The sequence below is a fragment of the Buteo buteo genome, chromosome 4 (genome assembly GCF_964188355.1).
Source record: "Buteo buteo chromosome 4, bButBut1.hap1.1, whole genome shotgun sequence".
NCBI lineage: Eukaryota > Metazoa > Chordata > Aves > Accipitriformes > Accipitridae > Buteo > Buteo buteo.
The window spans coordinates 27,283,244-27,300,309 of NC_134174.1; the positions used below are offsets into that span (position 1 = coordinate 27,283,244).

General features: G+C 60.7%; 1 protein-coding gene and 1 non-coding gene across 2 annotated transcripts; both read right to left on the reverse strand.

Annotated features, from left to right (window-relative positions):
- Positions 1-205: 205 nt before the first annotated feature.
- Positions 206-12,978, reverse strand: LOC142030478 (maestro heat-like repeat-containing protein family member 2B). The gene is made up of 20 exons (XM_075026714.1): positions 12,753-12,978; positions 12,090-12,229; positions 10,720-10,842; positions 8,771-8,936; positions 8,285-8,383; positions 7,542-7,693; positions 7,069-7,212; positions 6,458-6,550; positions 5,894-5,963; positions 5,669-5,782; positions 5,137-5,210; positions 4,693-4,812; positions 3,573-3,680; positions 2,634-3,379; positions 2,561-2,579; positions 2,373-2,514; positions 1,632-1,684; positions 1,086-1,193; positions 718-837; positions 206-517 (listed from the first exon to the last, which is right to left on the reverse strand). Exons 1-20 carry the CDS (start codon positions 12,976-12,978, stop codon positions 383-385), a joined length of 2,952 nt encoding a protein of 983 aa, XP_074882815.1. The 3' UTR covers positions 206-382.
- A 1,856-nt stretch (positions 12,979-14,834) lies between these two features.
- TRNAN-GUU (transfer RNA asparagine (anticodon GUU)) lies at positions 14,835-14,908 on the reverse strand. The gene has a single exon. It is a non-coding gene; the product is annotated as a tRNA-Asn (tRNA).
- Between the last annotated feature and the right edge of the window lie 2,158 nt (positions 14,909-17,066).

Here is a 17,066-nt window from a genome sequence, read left to right on the forward strand (position 1 = left end):
GTGGGGAGCAGAGCCAACGAGACCTCACCAGGCTCCTGCTCCCAGCCCTCAGCTTTGAGGAAGGGGCAGAGTGTCACACTGTGCCCACCCCCTTGTCACCAGCTCCTGCTGAAGTTAAGTCAGGGCAATGTGGCTGCGAGCAAGCGAGCAAGCAAGCAACTGCTGCAGCTGCCCCAGCTGGGTGGCTCTGATCCACCAGGTGCCAAACCCCATCCTCTCCAAAGACACCTCAGGGGCCCCAAGGCCAGGATGTCCCCTCTGAAACACAGGTCTCGGGTAGCTCTTCCAAGAAGGTTAATCTAAAGGCAGCTGCCACAGGGTGGCTGCTGCAGGTGTAGAAGTGGAAAGAAGGCCAAAAAAGGAAAGCCAACCAGCAAGCCCCTCATTCCCTTACCTCCCAGCCCGTGGAAGCCTGGCGGGACCAGTCTTTGGTGAAAGCGGCAGAGAACATAGTCACCGTGCCCAAGACCAGGTGGAAGTGGCTCTCGGCAGCGTGGGACACAACAGAAATCATTCCCTGCAACCACGGAGAAACGGGGAGTCGGTTCCAGTCCAGGCATTCAGCCGTGGCCAGCGACAGTGGCCAGGCAGGACGTTGCAGCAAGCAGGAAACAGCAGCAACGGGGAAAGGAAGGAGGTCTGGAGCTGGCCCAGGAGCAGCCCTCCCTCTCCCCCAGGAAAATCCAGGGGATGCTCAGGACAGGAGCATCACCCCACCTTGGCCTCAGACAGCTCCACAGGGTTTGTCTCCTGGAGGAACCTCAGCACCTGCCCTTGGACGTGTCTGAGGTCCTGACAAGCTGCCAGCACCGTCCCAAGAGCCTTGTACAGGAAAAGCTGAAAGAGAAGAAGCCGAGCCCGAGATGCAGTCATGGCCCAGCCCGTCAGGAGAGGGCTGGCCCCAGATGGACCCCACCACCTCCGGGAGCAGGCAGAGCCGGCCACGATGCCAGGCTGTGGCCAGCCGCTGGGGCAGCCCAGGGGAAACGCCTTTTGGGGACGAGGGAAAGGAAAGCAGTGAAATCTGCCTGCGTGGGCAGAGCACCAGCGCCAGCTCCAGCCCCAGTGCCGGGCAGGACACACACCTTCTCCCAGGAGCCGGCAGCAGAGCTGCCCAGCCGCTGGCTCAGCTCCTGGCTCAGGCCTACGGTCCAGGCCTTGTCCTCCACGGGCTCCAGCGACGCTCGCAGAAACTGGTGTGAACGGGAAAGGAAGCGAGTGTTCCCCGGACCTTGGCCAGGGCCCTTTCCACGCTCACGTGTCCCGGGATGCTGCGGGGGAGAGCTGCCGGGAACGGCAGTCTCTTCCCTCACCCCACCCAACCCTCTTTTCACCAGCTTCCCTCTTCTCCTAACGCCTCATGTGAGACCCCCCGGCAGGCCGGACTTAGAGGAGGAGGCAGTGCTAAGGCGCGTGCCACAGCGTTAGAGGGCATTAGCCATCAGCCGTGGCACGTGTGCAGGCAGCAGCTCCTCTTGAGTGGGCCGGCACCTACTGCCGGGGGAGGCGCAGGGTGCTCAGGAGGTGCCCCCACCTCCTGGTGCCTACACAGGCAGCCCCGAGCTTCCTCCCACAACTTTGCTCCCTCTTCTCCCCCCTCGATTTGTGACACCCCCGCAAGGATGCTGTACCTTAAGCACACGGCGCTCCCACTCTGCAGAGGCCAGGGAGCTCTCAGTTCTGCCTAGGAAGCAAGAGGAAGCAAAAGCTCTCGCAGCTATTTAAGCTCACGCCAAAGACGAGTCCGGCGCTCTCCTCTGCAGTCCGACCTCCCAAAAGTCCCAGGCCATCAGGCTAGAGAGGGCCTACGCGAAAGCCCTTGCGAGGCCAAAGACACAGGAGGGATCCCAGGGGCGGCCGTCAGAGGCATTGACTCAATCTGGGGAAGGACGCACTGGCCGCAGCAGATCCCCACGGAGCGACTGCAGCTCCCACAACAACTCCAACCACCCGGTCCCAACACACATTTTCTCCCGAACCACCCATTGCCTTTTGCCCATTTCCAGCCCTTCTCCCAGGCTACTGCCGAGGACAGCTGCTGCAAACCTCGCCTGGCCTGGGGACTTGGTCCTCCAAAGCCGAGGGCTGCACCCCCTCCAGGAGCACCAGTCCTGTCCCTCTCCCAGACACCATCCTTGGGTGATGCCAAGACCTGCCCTCCGAGGGGACATCAACGGCCCCGTCCATCCCCTGGGCCGAACTGATGCCAGGGGACAGCTGCCCCCAGCCTCAGCACCGGCTCCCTGGAAGGGGAAAGGCAGCAGAGCAAGTGCTGGAGAACTGGGGACAATTGCCCTCCGTCGCGCCGGGCAGCTGCGTTTTCCTGCCCCCCTCCCTCCCCTCCAGCCTCTCCCTCCCCACCTGCACTTTACCTTCCAGGTACTGCAGCAGGAGGGGGATCTCGGTCGCCCACGCCGCCCCCAAGCCTCTGTGGATCCTGCCGTGGAGGGCCTGCAGCAGCTGCAAGGCAGCGACTGCGCGTTCGCGGCTCGGGTAAGGAGCTGCCGCCACCACCTAGAGGAGGGCAGGAGAGAAGGGTCGCTCCTGCCGCCAGAGCCACAGCTTCTCCCAGGAGGGAGCTCGGGAGGGAGCTCGCTGCCGCTTGGCTGGCAGCAGGCAGCCGATGGCTTCACCCAGGGTGCTGCCAGCCCTGAGAACGGAGTGGGATCCCTGATGGGCTCGGGCATGCTGCCTCCTCCTTGGGGGCTCCCGGCACTGGCCTCAACAGCATCTCCACCCCGGGATCTCCCACCACCCCTGGCCAGAAAAGCTCTTTCCCCAGGGCCCCGCTACTCACCAGCAGTCGAGCCAGCAGGGCCTGGGGAGCCGGCAGCCGGGCTGTGGGGAGGCAGAAAGGCTGGGTGAGCTGACGAGCCTCACGCCTCCGATAGCCCCACACAGGGCTGAGGGCTGAGAGCAGCTGCGCTGCAATAGCGCTGGCTGGGGGGCTCCCCAGGGCTGCCCAGCAGGAGATGAAGGCAGCTCCAGCACGGCCAGGAGCGAGCCCCGGCTCACCAGGAGAGCGCTGCGAGCAGGAGAGCCAGGCCTCTGCGCCGGGCAAGGGGCCACGCAGGGCAGAGCCCCTCGTGCCCAGCAGCAGAGCCTGTCTCTGCCCTTTGCTTTTCCTGGGCTCCTGCTCAGGGCTGGTGGGGCGCAGGGAGACGCGGGCTGGCCTGACCCCTGGCCAAACCCAGCAGCAGCACTCGCTGGGGCTCCTACCTTGCTCCTGGGAGTCCATGGCATCCGGCTCCTCCTCCTCCTCCTCGCACCCCGCTCTCTCCCGTCTCTCAACCAGGGCTCGGAGGCAGCGGGAGAGCGGGATCAGCATGCCGCTGTACTGGGCTGGCACCACGTACTGCAGCAGCCTCGGCCACAGGAGCTGCAGAGAAGAACCGGGCAATTCGCCACACTGGCATTTCCGCTCAGCGCGAAGACGAAAAGGACGGTCTGCGTTTCCCTGAGCCTGGTGCGCTTCAGCGCAGGAGGGGACAGGTTCAGGGCACGGGGGAGCACACGGAAAAATGTCCTGAAGGCAAGGAGTGGCCACAGCAGCAGGACAGAGGGCAACTTACTTTGGTCATCCCTCTCAGAGTGACGTCCAGTGAGCCCACAATGTCCAGGCACAGGGCTCGAATTGCTCCATCCTCTGGGTTTTCCCAGGCAAAAAGGCCTCCTGCCACCTGTAAGACAGAGTTGGCAAACCCCCAATTACCTTCAGCTCCCAGCTGATGAGGCTCAGGCACGCCTCACCAGTGCTCCTCTTGCTCCCGTGCCTGCCTCCCTCCCGATGGCCAGACGGACCCAGCTCAAGGACCGGGTCCCAGACCCTGGGAAGGACTGGGAAGCCTGGGAGCAGACAGTGCCGCTGCTTGTCTACTCGGTCCCCTGGGGCCCAAATGCTGCTGTCGTGCCACCAAAGCAGAGGTGAGGAACGTGCCCTTCAGCAAGGCTGTGCTCAGTGCCAGCCCTGGAGGCAGCACACCCAGCCCGACGGATGTGGAGGAGCACCCAGAAGCCCTTTCCTTTGCCCTGCTCCCAAAGCAGAGCCTCCCCGAGCCTCAGAGCGACGCACGTGGATCTCCCAGCTAGAGGGAAGGTGCGGCCAGAGGGAATGTCCTCGGCGAGTCAGCGGGAGGCTCGGCCATCCCCAGCTTTCACCTCCTGGGCACCCAGCTGAATGCTGGGAAATGCTCACCACAGGGACTGCCAAACAGCCCGTCCCCTTGCCAGAAGGGATGTGGGCCCCCAGACTGTTACTGGATGGGCAGGGTGTGCTTTGGAGGGCCAGAGCACGAGAACACCACAGAAAGCTCCTCTAGCCAGGCCCACCTGTCTGCACTGGCTGTGTTTTGCTCACCGTCCACCAGCATTTAAGGATGGAAGATGTCCTGCCCCTACGAGACCCTCCCTTTGCAAGGCGGCTTTGCCGAAGGCGCCTGTGGGCACAGCTCGGCACCACAGTGCCGGGTGGCATGACGAGGTGTAAACCCACATCATCCACTGACATCTCCACCAACATCGGCACAGACACCCACGGGGAACGGCCATTCGGAAGCGGCTCTGACGGCAGTGCCAGCGCCGATGGCTCTGCAGCATGGAGCTCTCCAAGGCCGAGGCCGCCGGCAGGAGCTCTCAGCACGGTCCAGGCACTGGTCAAAAAAACCAGCCCTGGGTGTCCTGCTCTGCCCTTACCAGTCTGCCCGAGGTCCGGCTGAACTCGCTGAAGATGTGCCCCACCACATCCCATGGCCAGCAGCTCTGGGATCCGGAGCTGAGCCGCTCCCTGCTGAACTCCAGAACTGCCCTCCGCACCTGCCAGGGGAGAGTGTGGTTATGACCCTCCTGTTCAAAACCCAGAGGGTTTGCGCCTTTGTGGCTCGCAGAGAGGTGGCGAGGCCACGGCAGAAGCTTTCGCTCCTGGCGTCAGGGCTGGGCTTCAGCACCAGGCTGGATGGGCATTTGCCCCACAGAGCGCAGAGACCTCCCTGCTCTGCCCTGCCAGCTCTCCCCAGGGATGAGCCATCAGCCACCACCTGGGCAACGCGCCAGCACTTCCCCAGGCCCCCTGGCTCTGTCCCACGGGAAAGGGTTTCTCTGCCTCCCCTGGCGGCACCCTCCCTTCCCAAGCCAGTTCACCTGGGCACTGGGGTCACTGCACAAGGAGCGCGTGGCCTCCACCAGCTGGGGCAGCTTCTCTCTCACCGCAGGTGCTGGAAGAGATACGGAGAGGTGTGCATTGAGGCAGAGCCCCAGTGGCAGAAAGGATCCCCTGAAGCTTCCAATGGGACAGAAGAGCGGGGCCTGACTGGCTTCACGGGAAGCAGCGGCGTAGCCGGAGCAACCCCACTTCCAGAGGCTATTTTACAGGGACCGAAGGCTATGGCAACAGAGAGAACAAGAGAAGCAGCACGGGTACGAGCAGCTCCTGTGCAAAGCAGCCCACCTGCCCGCCCACCAGCCTGCCCGTGTTACAGAGCTTGGAGCGTCGTCCCTGGTGTGCCGGCATTTCTAACTGCCGGGGGAGAGCCCTGCTGCGGGGCGTCAGCTCGGCTGGGGGACCCGCTCTTCGCAGCTCCCTTTGGGTGCGGGTGCCCCACTTTCGGCCCGTTCCTGCTGTCAGCCCAGCAGCCCCAACCCCTGCCTTGCGTCCCTGGTCTGTGGCACTGACCGTCAGCGCGGGCCAGCACTCCCAGCAGGCCCAGGGCTGCCACGCGACCGGCCTCGCTCCCACCGCTCAGCTGGGAGTGCAGAAACATGACTGTCTCCTCGGGGCGCATTCGTGCTGCGGGGAAGAAAGCGCATTCTGCATCAGCAGGCAGCTGTCCCCAACAGCCAAGGACAGGGAGAGAGCTGCCACGGCACGGCGGGCCATCGCCCAGTCTCCTCTCCTTACCCTGCAGCATGATGCAGCGGGACAGCACTGCCTTCTGGGCCGGGCCAGGCTCCTCGGTCACATCAGGGAGCTGTGGGAACAAGATCCATTTTAGAGAAAGTGGCATCAGTGCTGAGAGGGACTGAAAAGTAATGGTGCTCTCCGTTCTCCTCTCCCTGGGCACTCTGGGCATGGGACCCACAGCCGAAACCCAGCCCACCCCACGGTGGCCCCGGGCACACACAGAGGTTTGCGGCAGCCCAGGCTGCCCAGGAGCTGAGGCTGAGCAGCGCTGAAAGGCTGCCCTCAGGGTGCTGGCGCTCCAGAGTCCTCCTGCGACTTGGCCGAGAGGGAAATGGCTGTGGGAACCGGGCTGCCGCTCAGGCCCGTGCCAAACAGCCAGGATCAGGCCTCCTGCAGCCTTAAGATGGCACCCGGATCGAAGTCCTGGCATGCTCCGGGCCTGCAGGAAGGTCCCAGTGGAGGAACGCCCTGCTCTGCCCTGCCAGCCGGCAGGTCCTTCCCCTCCGTGGCAATCACGGGTGCAGGCCCCAGGCTTGCGGCAGGGCGCAGGGCTCCCCTTACCTGGCGGCGCACAGCGGTGCCGGTGGCAAGAGCCGTGCCCTGTGGCATTGGGGTCTGAACTCCCTCCAGTATCTCCAGGACATAGCTGAGGCTCTACAAGAGAACGGGGGGGAAGAGGAGGCTAAAGCCACCTAAAGGCACTTGGGAAGGGAGAAACCCAGCACATCTGGGATAAGGGGAGCCCCAAACATCAGCTCCCAGGGAAAAGCCCGACGAGCAGAGCAGCATCAAGAGGGTCTCTTTCCTCGGAACGGAGCCCGGGCTTGACAACTCAGTTTCCCACTCATCAGACCTCGCCAGTCGCCGCATGGGACTGGACATGGCCCTGGGCGTTCGGGCAAAGCTCTTCCTGCACACAGAGCCTCAGGGAGCTGGCAATGCCTCCCTTCCCAAGCAGTTGAGCCCCAGGGACTCTTGCCTCCCTCCCGCCCTGCCCCGGGTTTCTCCTCTTCTGCCCAAAGAGCCCAGGAAACCTCAGGCCTCCTCTGCTCTTCCTGTTCCTTCTCTAAGGGCTTCCCAGCTCCTCCTGGCACCCCACAGCTCCCCAGTGCCTCTTAGCACTCGCGCAGACCCACCCCAGCAGCCACGCCAGGCCCTGCGCAACATCTCACCTTGGTGAGCCGGGAGTTGTCTCGGACCTCCTGGCATTGCAGCAGGAGCCAGAGGAGCGGCTCCCAGGTCTGCTCTCGGTACTGCTCCTCATGCAGAAGGACCCCCAGCATGGCAGCCACTGCCCCGAGGACAGCCTGCTTGTCCTGAAGAGGGAAGGGAGAGGCTCCGCTTGGAGGGCCGAAGGTCTGCCTAGTGCTCAGCATCCCCTGGACACCGGTCTGCCCTTCCCAGTGGGAAGGAGTTTCCCTTTCCCTTCTGCCCTGCAGAAGAAGGGCTCGCTCCAGAGGAGAGAGAGCACTTCCCCACCCTGCTACCCCAGCCCTCCCTGCAGAAAGGCCCCAAGGCTCGGCTGCTTCCCGTCGGGAAGCCCCCCTCCCCTCGGCCCTCTGCTCGCACCCCACTGGGCACAGACGGACCCAGCGCCACGGTCATCCCTGCTGCAGCCCCGGGCGTGGAAAGCAGCACTTCTCACCTCTTCCTCCTTGCAGTCCAGCCAATTTGCCACCACATAGCGGAAGAGCGGGTAAATGGCTTCACAGAACTGTGCTACCCCCTTGCGAGGGAAGGGGCATTGCTCCCAGCTGCAGAGGTATGTACTGACTCCTTTCGACCATTGCTCCAGGACTGCACCAGGACAAAGGAAAAGGGAGCATGTGAGAGTCTGCAGCAGGGACGGTACCTTGCGTTCACGCCCAAGCCTGCTTTAAGGACGGTCCCAGGCTCGGCAGGGCTCAGCCCAGCACTAGATCTGGATCCGAGGGCAAGCCGTGCTCTTGAGGTGCCTGGGTTCAAACACCCCACCGTTTCTCTCCTCCTCACACCCATCGCACCTTCTCCTCCTCAGCGGCCCCTTCCCCTCCAGCATTTCCAACTGCACACCCTTCCCTTCCCTTTTCCCTTCCCTTTTCCCCTCCCTTTTCCCTTCCCTTTTCTTTTCCCTTCCCTTCCCTCATACTCGCCCTTTCAGAGCAGGGAGTTTAATCCCGGAGGGAAGCGGGGGAACAGAAACCATGGGAAGGGACCCAGGAGTTTCTCCGTGCAGCGCTGCCGCGTCCCGCCCACAGAAACCTCCTGGCCTTCTCCCGCTTCTCCTACCCACTCGCTGCAGTTTGGGATTGCCCCGGGCTCACACCCACCACGTTCCCTCTGAGATCACATGGAGGCATCGAAGGCCGCCCCTGCCCCTAGGACCCCAGCCAAGGAGCCGACACTCACCGCTGCAGACGGCATGCAGGACCTCGCCGCTCCCCACCCGGGTCAGCACGGCGCGCAGGGCGAGCAGCGTCATTCCCACAAAGGGGATGCACCGCAGGGCTGCAGAGGAGGCAGGGACAGAGGGACCGAGAGGGTCGGTGAGAGACACGGGAGACTGGGGTCCATCCCTGCCAGGGCTGGGGCTGCTGGGCCACGCAGGACGTGCCGGAGGGCGTGGGACGGGCTGCCTTCGCCAGGGGGGAAGCCCTTTGGGGAAATGGGGAGGACGGTGGGGGGCCAAGACCCTGCGGGTTTGTCTCCAACAGGTTCCCACCCTTTGGGAACTGGGATCGGGCTGATAAGGCAGAGCTGCCAACTGGCCCTGGCGCGGAACAAGGAGGCACGGCAACTCCGTAGCCCCCCAGTTCAACACAGGGCGTTTAGGGAGGGGGAGGATCCCTTCTCCTTGTTATCACAGATCTCTACCCAAGGCCCAGGGTGCCATACCATATCTGCGGGCCATTTTGCCCAAGGTGAGGAGCACAATCTCATCAGGGACCTTCCTCATGGCCTTCAGGTGGCTCTGGAGCTCGGACATGACAAAGTGGAAGTGGGAGCGGGCCAGAGCTACCAGGACGTCACTAGCGGCCATCTTCACGTCACCTGTCACACCCTGCAAAAGCGTCACGGGTTAAACACTCCGGAGAAAAAGGCTGAGGCACTAGGGCAGGCTGAATGACCCCATCTCCTCTGCGAGACCCCTCGGGACAGCTGTGCTCGGGGCCGAGCGGCTGCTGCCTCTTGTACCCTGGGATAGGCGAGCAGTTCCCTGGCGAGATGAGGGAGGCTTTGCCCCAGAACAGCCCTGTGCTGCTGCCCCCTCTCCCTCTCCATGCAGATGCCAGGATCAAACTGCCGCAGACTCAGGACCCCCCTGGGACCTCTCCGTGGGGCTGGTGGGTTGCCACGGCTCTTCCTCAAAGCAGGACAAACAGTGTTGAGCTTGAACCCAGCTGTCGCTCAGTTAGAAACAGCCCCGAGTCCGCTTCTCTGCACAGTTCCCTGCCTCCCTGTGGAGTGACTGCTAGAAGTGACTTATCAGTGTGTTCCCCGCACCCCCTTGAGGGAAGGCAAAACCTCCAGGGTGGAATGCAGTGGACACGCAAGGAATCGGTTCCCTAATAATTCTCTGTGCAACGTAACCTGCAACCTTAGATGTTAGCAACACCAAGGGAGTTTGGTGTGCTGACCCTAAGAGAAGTAACACGGAGGGTGGAGTGGAGCGGAGACGCCACGGCCAGTCTCTGTGATATTATCACAGGGATAGGGAACTGGAACGATAGGAACGGTAGGTCCCTGCATTGAATCCACGGAAGCAAGGAGGTAAAATCATGGGGGTTCTGTCGATCTACCGCCCTACTTCTGATTTATCTCCTAAGTGCCCTGTCCTGGGGTACTGACACGCAACATCACGTCCTCTGGGTGAACTTTGCTCATTATAATACCAAAACACACCTCCATCCCAAAAGCTACCCGCCTCCAAAGTGCAACCACCCCTCACTGAGCCTGCGCTCTGAATTTTTTTCTAGCATGTCCTTTTAAAAGCAAGGCGAGAGAACTTAATACCAATCAAAGTAAAGGCATGCATGACTTGAGTCACTCGAGCTCCACCTAAATAGGAAAATAGTATAAAAAGGCCCAAAGAGAGGGGGACTACTAGGGAAGATACCATCGTGGACAAGTTGGGAGGACATCACTGCCTTCTGGGGTCAGTCGACAGGCTGAACCTCTCTTCCCCCCAGAGGGACACCTCTTGGGTGAGATTCGAACACTCGGCTGTACCGAGTGCTTTCCCGGGAAACTTAGAATTCTTTAGAGCTCTTTTTCTTCCATAATTGAATGCGCTTGTAGTCGACTGTATTATTATTTGCACGTGCCTTGCAGACAGTGTATTTATCATCGGCAATCCAAAAGAACCTGTACTCCTGTTGCTTTAACAAACTGTACTATTCATTAAAATCTAGCCATGATAGTTCATTGAACGCAACCAAGCTCCTTAAGTCTGGCTGTGATAGTTCATTGAACGCGACTAAACTGAAAGTACAGTGCGCTATTTGTGCGTCCATAATCGTGATAGTTCAACACATTGAACGCGACCGGACTTACAGTGCTGAATTGGGCATCACCCAGAATCTAAGCCTAGCCGCCCCCAGCCCCTCTGACATCTAAAGACAAGCTGGAACGCAAGGGGGGTTATTTTCTGCCAGAAGTCTTTACCCTTTAACACAACACTCCCCTCTCCAAATTCCCTGTCATGACGAGTCCCCAGAGCCTCTCCCTTAGGACCTCTGCTGGGTCTGAACAACCGAGGAACATCTCTGCGCCACTCTGTATTTCCCCCAAAACCAGGGGCAGAGGCAGGCTGCTTGGGTGGCCTTGAAAGAGAACAAGCTCACCTGGGCTGCTCGCATGTCACTCAACGCCTCTGCTATCAGGCGGTTCACAACGCCACTCGTCAAACAGCCGTCGTCTCCCCACAAGACGCTCTCCAGCTCCCGGTACGTCTCCACTCGGTCACCCTGGGGACGGACCACAAAGGGGAGTGATGGGACTTGCTTTGCCCTTGTTCCCAGGGAGCCACGACAGAGACCTGCTGCCCCCCAAATCATCTGCGTGACACAGGCACGAGGGACGAGTTGCAGGCATCGGTCAGGACAGCCACGGGGAACAGCAGGATCTTCCACGGCGCCTCTGACACGAGCAGAGAGTCAGACAGGGAGATCGACTCCACCGGGGCAAAAGGCCACATGGGAGCCTGGGCGGTCACTCCTGAAAACGGGGGATGGCGGAGGTCAGGGGGAAAGTGCCGGACAAGGAAGGGTGTGACTGTTCACTCAACTCCTGCCTAGATTTTGGCTAACCCAGCTCCTGCTAAGGCCTGGTGTATGCTGGGAGCAGCACCATTAGGTCAAAGCGAGAGCACCGCGTAGGCAGGACGGGTGGCCAGAGAGAGCTAAAGGGCCATGATGCAGCCACTACCAGCTGCGGATGGCTGTCTCCGGCAGCCATTACCTTTTGTCTGGTAGTTTCCTCAGAATCCACTAATGTACGGAAATGGTATAGACCCAGCCTCCAAGCTGGAGGGTATAAAACATCAGCTTACTCAAAAAGCTTTTGAAGCAGATCCAACAGCAGCTGAACTGCTGAGGCTTTCATGCTTCCCGGTGCGACACAGGGGACGCCCACACCGTGATGGAGGAGGAAGGGTGAGCGCTCTCTCAGTTGGCTCATAGGTTCATAGCAAAAAAATTCTTTTTTTTGCTCATACGTGCGCGATATTAAGAGTTACAGATTATAAGTTATGAAACCTTACGACTTGACTGGTGAAGGAGTGAATTCACGTGATAGACGAGTCTGGGAGAAGGGAATTGAGCCCCTGTCATGGTTTTTTATTGTATTTCTGACTGAGCTCATGAAATAAAGTTGAAATCACAGCGTATGTTGTCCTGTACATTTGAGAGATCCCAATGGACCGTGACAAAGGGGAAGGCATGGGAACGAGACCATGCCCCGAGGAGGGGAAGCCGTGAGCACCCTGCGCCTTGGGGCCCAGTGTTGCTCCTCGCATGGGCAGGAGCCCCAGCACTGGGAGCTCCCGGGGAAAGGAGTGGGGAGCAATGGCATTAGTCCAGCTTGAGCAGCAGGATCGGCGCCTGGGGACAAAGCGCCTGCAGGAGGGCAGAGGTGCTGTCAGGTGAGACGCCCCTCTGCCACGGCACCCGGGGAAGCCAGGGGCATGGAGGGGAGCCCTCAACCCCCACCTCACCTCATGGTCTTGCAGTCGCTTTAGCAGAGAAGTCCCGACGGCCACAAAGGTAGTGACGGCCGCAGGGACGGTCCCCGTCACCCCGCCTCTGTCCTCAGAACGCGCAGGTCTGGACTGGGAACGCACGCATGAGCAGAGAGCTGCAAGAAAAGAAAGGAATGGCTTTGCTGGCTGCGGGGCTTCGCGCCAGGGAGGGGTGAGGATCTTCCCAGACTGCCCCAGCACTATCAGCCTGTGCTGGGCTGTACTGGCAAGAGGGAAGTCAGTGGGCTGAGGGGAGGGAGTCTTCCCCTCACCGCGGCAGTGGGAAGACCATCTTGGGGGACTGGGCCCGTCCCGGGCTCCTCAGTGACAGAACGGCAGCAATGCGCTGGAGCGAGTCCAGCACAGGGGCCCTGAGCTGGCCAGGGGACGGACATGGGCTCCGCAAGGAGAGGCCGGCAGGGCTGGGGCTGGGCAGCCCTGACAAGAGCCGGCCAGCCCAAGTCACCTCGGAGCGGCCCCCAGCTGCCTCACGGTGGCCAGGGAGAGGATGGAGCCAGGACCCTCCGGGACGTGCCTGGCAGCAGGATGAGAGGTGATGGGAGGCAGCCCCCAGCACCCGGCTGGGACAGACACTGCCCCCAGCACGTATCAGACCCCAGCCTCCCACCAGCCCCTCACCTCTGAGCGCTCTCATCCTCCGCATGGGCAACAGGATCCCACGGATCGACACGCTGCTCCTCCACGCAAAAGCCATGAGAAACTGGGGCAGCACCAGCCCCAGGAGGAAGATGTAGAGCCCAACCACTGTGACCTCACAGAGGGCTCCGGTGACATGGGGACATGTGCTGGGGACGCAGCAGCACCCTGGGGACCCCCCCAGGCCCAGAAATGCAGGATTTTCCATCACTTGAATTTGCTCATGCTCCTCAAACAGTTTTAGCAAAGACTTGCTCCAGACAGCCCTTCCCAGCTCTGTCCCTGGGAAGACTGGGACTTCTTTTCTCTCTCAGAAGAGAAGACTTTTCCTTCGGCAGGGGACTGATACTGGTGGGGTGTCCCAGGCTGAAGGCAGGAGTCTGGAGAAGAACAAGCAGCAGTGGATGGGGATCAAGTCAGGTGAAAGGCAGAACATTAAAGCAATTAAGTTTACTAAGAGTAAAGAAATGAGTCTAATGACCATCAAGAAAAAGGAGAAATGTTTGTAGAGCACGCTACTGTTAGTGTCTTTAGAGAAATGTGATGGGTTGACCCTGGCTGAACGCCCAGAGATAAGGACAGGAGAGATCATTCACTAATTACCGTCCCAGGCAAAACAGACTCAGCTTAGGGAAAATTAGCTCAGTTTATTACAAATCAGCCAGAGTAAGGTAATGAGAAATAAAACGAAATCTCAGAACACCTTCCCACCCCCCTCCCTTCTTCCCGGGCACAACTTCACTCCCGGATTTCTCCACCAAGCCCCCCCAGCGGCACAAGGGGGACAGGGATGGGGTTTACGGTCATCACACGTTATTTTCTGCCGCTTCACCTCCTCAGGGTGAGGGCTGATCACACTCTTCCCCCGCTCCAGCGTGGGGTCCCACCCACGGGGTCAGTCCTCCACGAACTTCTCCAACGTGGGCCATTCCCACGGGCTGCAGCTCTTCACGAACTGCTCCAGCATGGGTCCTTTCCACGGTGTGCAGTCCGTCAGGAGCACACTGCTCCAGCGCGGGTCCCCCACGGGGTCACAAGTCCTGCCAGAAAACCTGCTCCACGGGCTCCTCTCTCCGCAGATCCGCGGGTCCTGCCAGGAACCTGCTCCAGCGCGGGGTTCCCACGGGGTCACAGCCTCCTTCGGGAACCCACCTGCTCCGGCGTGGGGTCCTCCACGGGCTGCAGGTGGAGATCTGCTCCACCGTGGACCTCCCTGGACTGCAGGGGGACAGCCTGCCTCACCAGGGTCTTCACCACGGGCTGCAGGGGAATCTTCGCTCCGGCGCCTGGAGCATCTCCTCCCCCTCCTTCTTCACTGACCTTGGTGTCCGCAGGCTTGTTTCTCTTACATGTTCTCACTCCTCTCTCGGGCGGCTGTTCCAGAGGCGTTACCACTATCACTGAGTGGCTCGGCCTTGGCCGGCGGCGGGTCCGTCTTAGAGCCGGCTGGTATGGGCTCGCTCTCTCTCAAACACAGGGGAAGCTTCCAGCAGCTTCTTACAGAAGCCACCCCTGTAACCCCCCCCCGCTACCAAAACCTCTGTGTATCACATTTTTAAGAACGGTCATTAAAATCTACATTCATCACACAAAATCTTCACTCACATCAACAAAAAGAATTCCCCACTTATCAAGCAGCTCTTAACTCTCTAGCTGCGTTCAGTCCATGTTTTGCCCGTTACCTCTCTCAGTTACTATCCTTATCTCAAATTCCTCACACTGCCCGCATTCTCCACCAAAAAGACTGTGATGGGTTGACCCTGGCTGAACGCCAGGTGCCCACCAAAGCCGTTCTATCACTCCCCCATCCTCAGCTACAAGAAAGTAGAACTAAGGCAAATTATGTGGTGGGTTGAGCTCAGGTGGGAGCTAAGCCCTGCTCCCCAAGCTGGGCAGGCAAATCAGAATAAGGAACTGGTGCTATCGGTTTTCTTTCCTTCCTCTGGCTTTGCTGAGGGGACTGAAGAGCCTGTGTTTTTTTCTAGAGCCATAGGCTGCTTTGGGTTGGAAAGGAACTTAAACAAGGCTAGCACACTGTGGCATAGGCAGGCAGGACGGGAGAGGCGTCCCTGGGTGGGCTCGAACCACCAACCTTTCGGTTAACAGCCGAACGCGCTAACCGATTGCGCCACAGAGACTCCCGAAGGGAGCTCCCCGGGGCTTCCCAAGGGCAGGCAGATGTTTGGCCATTGCCAGGGAAGCAGAGCTTCCTCACGTGGAATGGGGACCTGGGAAGAGAAGCACCACAACCCTCAAGGCCCACCCTTCATCCTTGTCTCCCTGAGCGACGGACCTCCCCTCCCACGGCATTCCTGCGAGCAGGCCTGTCCCATTCCCTGCCCGCTGCAGGCCACCCACCTGCAGTTAGCAAAGGCGGGCACCAAATCAACTCCTCCTGGAGCCTTGCACAAGTGCTTCGACTTCAAGAAGCACAAGAAGAAGCGGGAGGGCAAGACGGGTTCCCTCCGAGCGCCCCTCGTCCAAATGCCTGCCGCTGGAGAACGCCCAGCTCAGCCGCTTGCCCTGCGCCTGGCACACTCAGCTCCCAGGACTGCCGGAGCCCTCGGCACTGCAGGTGCCTACAGGAACCTCCTGGCCCCATGAGAAGGCCCCACCTTCTTCTCCCATGGGTCAGCACCGCTGGGGAGGGCTGCCAGTCTCCTCCCTTCAGGCGGTGCTGCCTCGGATCGCTCCCCTCGGCTGTCACTGTGCCCTGCTTTGGGGCCCGCCCTCCCCTCAGGGCTGCCTCTGACTGGCCCCAGGGCTCAGGCTGCCCAGGTGCCCCTGAGGTGATGCTCTCTGGGATTGGCCGCCTGCTGCGTGTGCTGCCCGCCCTCCCCTGAGGCGATGTTTCCTCCGATTGGCTGCCTGAGACTGCTCCTCCCATCCGGCGATGGGTCAGGCGGCTCATCAGTCAGCTGTGCTCTGCTCTTGCCAGCTGTGATTGGTGGAGCGGGCATGCCCCGCCTCCAACCAGCACCCCCCCACACACCCCGGCAGGGTGCCCAGCTTTTGCCCCTCTTGCCGCCTTTCCTGCAGGCCTCGAAGCTTGACTGGTGGGTTACCTGTCCATCACATGCCTTGCCCCCGCCTCCTCAAACGCGATTGGCTGACTCCCCAGGGACTGCTGGGTGGAGGTTGCCAGGCAACGAACTCCACCTTTAGGGCTGAGCGCCTCAGCGTGGAGCTGCGGGCCCTGAGGAAAGGCAGGGGAGCTGCTCCTGGGCAGAGCTGTCTCTCACAAAGCGCTGCCCACTTGCTGGGAGCTCCCTCCGTCCCAGGAGCCCGGCCCAGCTCAGGAGCAGAGGACCAGCCCAAGGCTTCACTTTCTCTGCCTCTTCTGGGCTCCCTGGAGATGTCTCAGCTCCTGAAAGGCAGCGGAGTCACCCTTGGGGAATGGACTTTTTAGCTGACTGCAGTAATCGCCAACTGTCCCTCTCTAAAGAGTGGAGAGAGAGCGATTCCAAAAGCATGGCTTGTCCTACCAGAGCGCAGATGTCTATGGGAGGTGTAGATGTTCCCCTCTGGGCATGGATATTCTTGGCCCATAACAAAAAGGACACACAGGCAGTGACAGGGAGGTGTTGGTTAAACGCTCTGGCTGGGCAGGGATTCAGCTGAAGCGATGCAGACATCTCATCGCCAGCTGGAAGCCCTGGGGATGAGGCAGGATTCAGATCCCCCCATGCATCCCACAGACCCACGGTGTTAAGGGATGTCAAGACTGGCCACCGCTTCCAGGCACTGCAGCCAAGGACCCCTCTTACCGTGCCCCTGTAGCCCAGTCCAGTACCACCAGTACAGTCCTGCCTGGCTGCTGGAGCCCAGCCTGGTGCCTGGGGATCTGGAGTCTTTGCCCAGGCTGAGGGATGCAGCTGCCACTTTTCCGCTTGCAGATGCAACTTCTAGCGAAGCTGAGCACGCATCCCAGAGATGCACACGCACAGACACACCTGCGGAGAGGACACTGACACGGCCAGTCACACAGACGAGGCGCTGCCGTCAACAGTACCCACGTGGAGGACTCACATAAAACACAGAGACAGCCAGGTCCCCTCCTCCTCTTGGGCTGCCAGAGACAGGAGGTCACTAGTGCAGGCACACACACAACACACTGTGCGTTCACAAGCACACGCATGTTCATGGATCCCCAGAGTACCGGCACAGCCTCTCTGCCCTGCCAGTACCCCTGCCTGGATTCCGGCCCTCTGACCCACCCCACGAGTCGCCTACTTGCTGACTGGTCCGTCTTGGTGGTCCCTGCAAACGTGCAGCACTCACACATTTGTGGTGCAG

Coding starts and splice junctions, on each gene's coding strand:
- LOC142030478 (XM_075026714.1), bottom strand. CDS start 12,978: ATGGAAAATCCTGCATTTCTGGGCCTGGGGGGGTCCCCAGGGTGCTGC. Junction 8,937..10,719: donor GTGACATGCGAGCAGCCCAG/GTGAGCTTGTTC, acceptor ACGCTTTTGCAG/GGTGTGACAGGTGACGTGAA. Junction 5,783..5,893: donor CCGCTGCATCATGCTGCAGG/GTAAGGAGAGGA, acceptor TCTTCCCCGCAG/CACGAATGCGCCCCGAGGAG.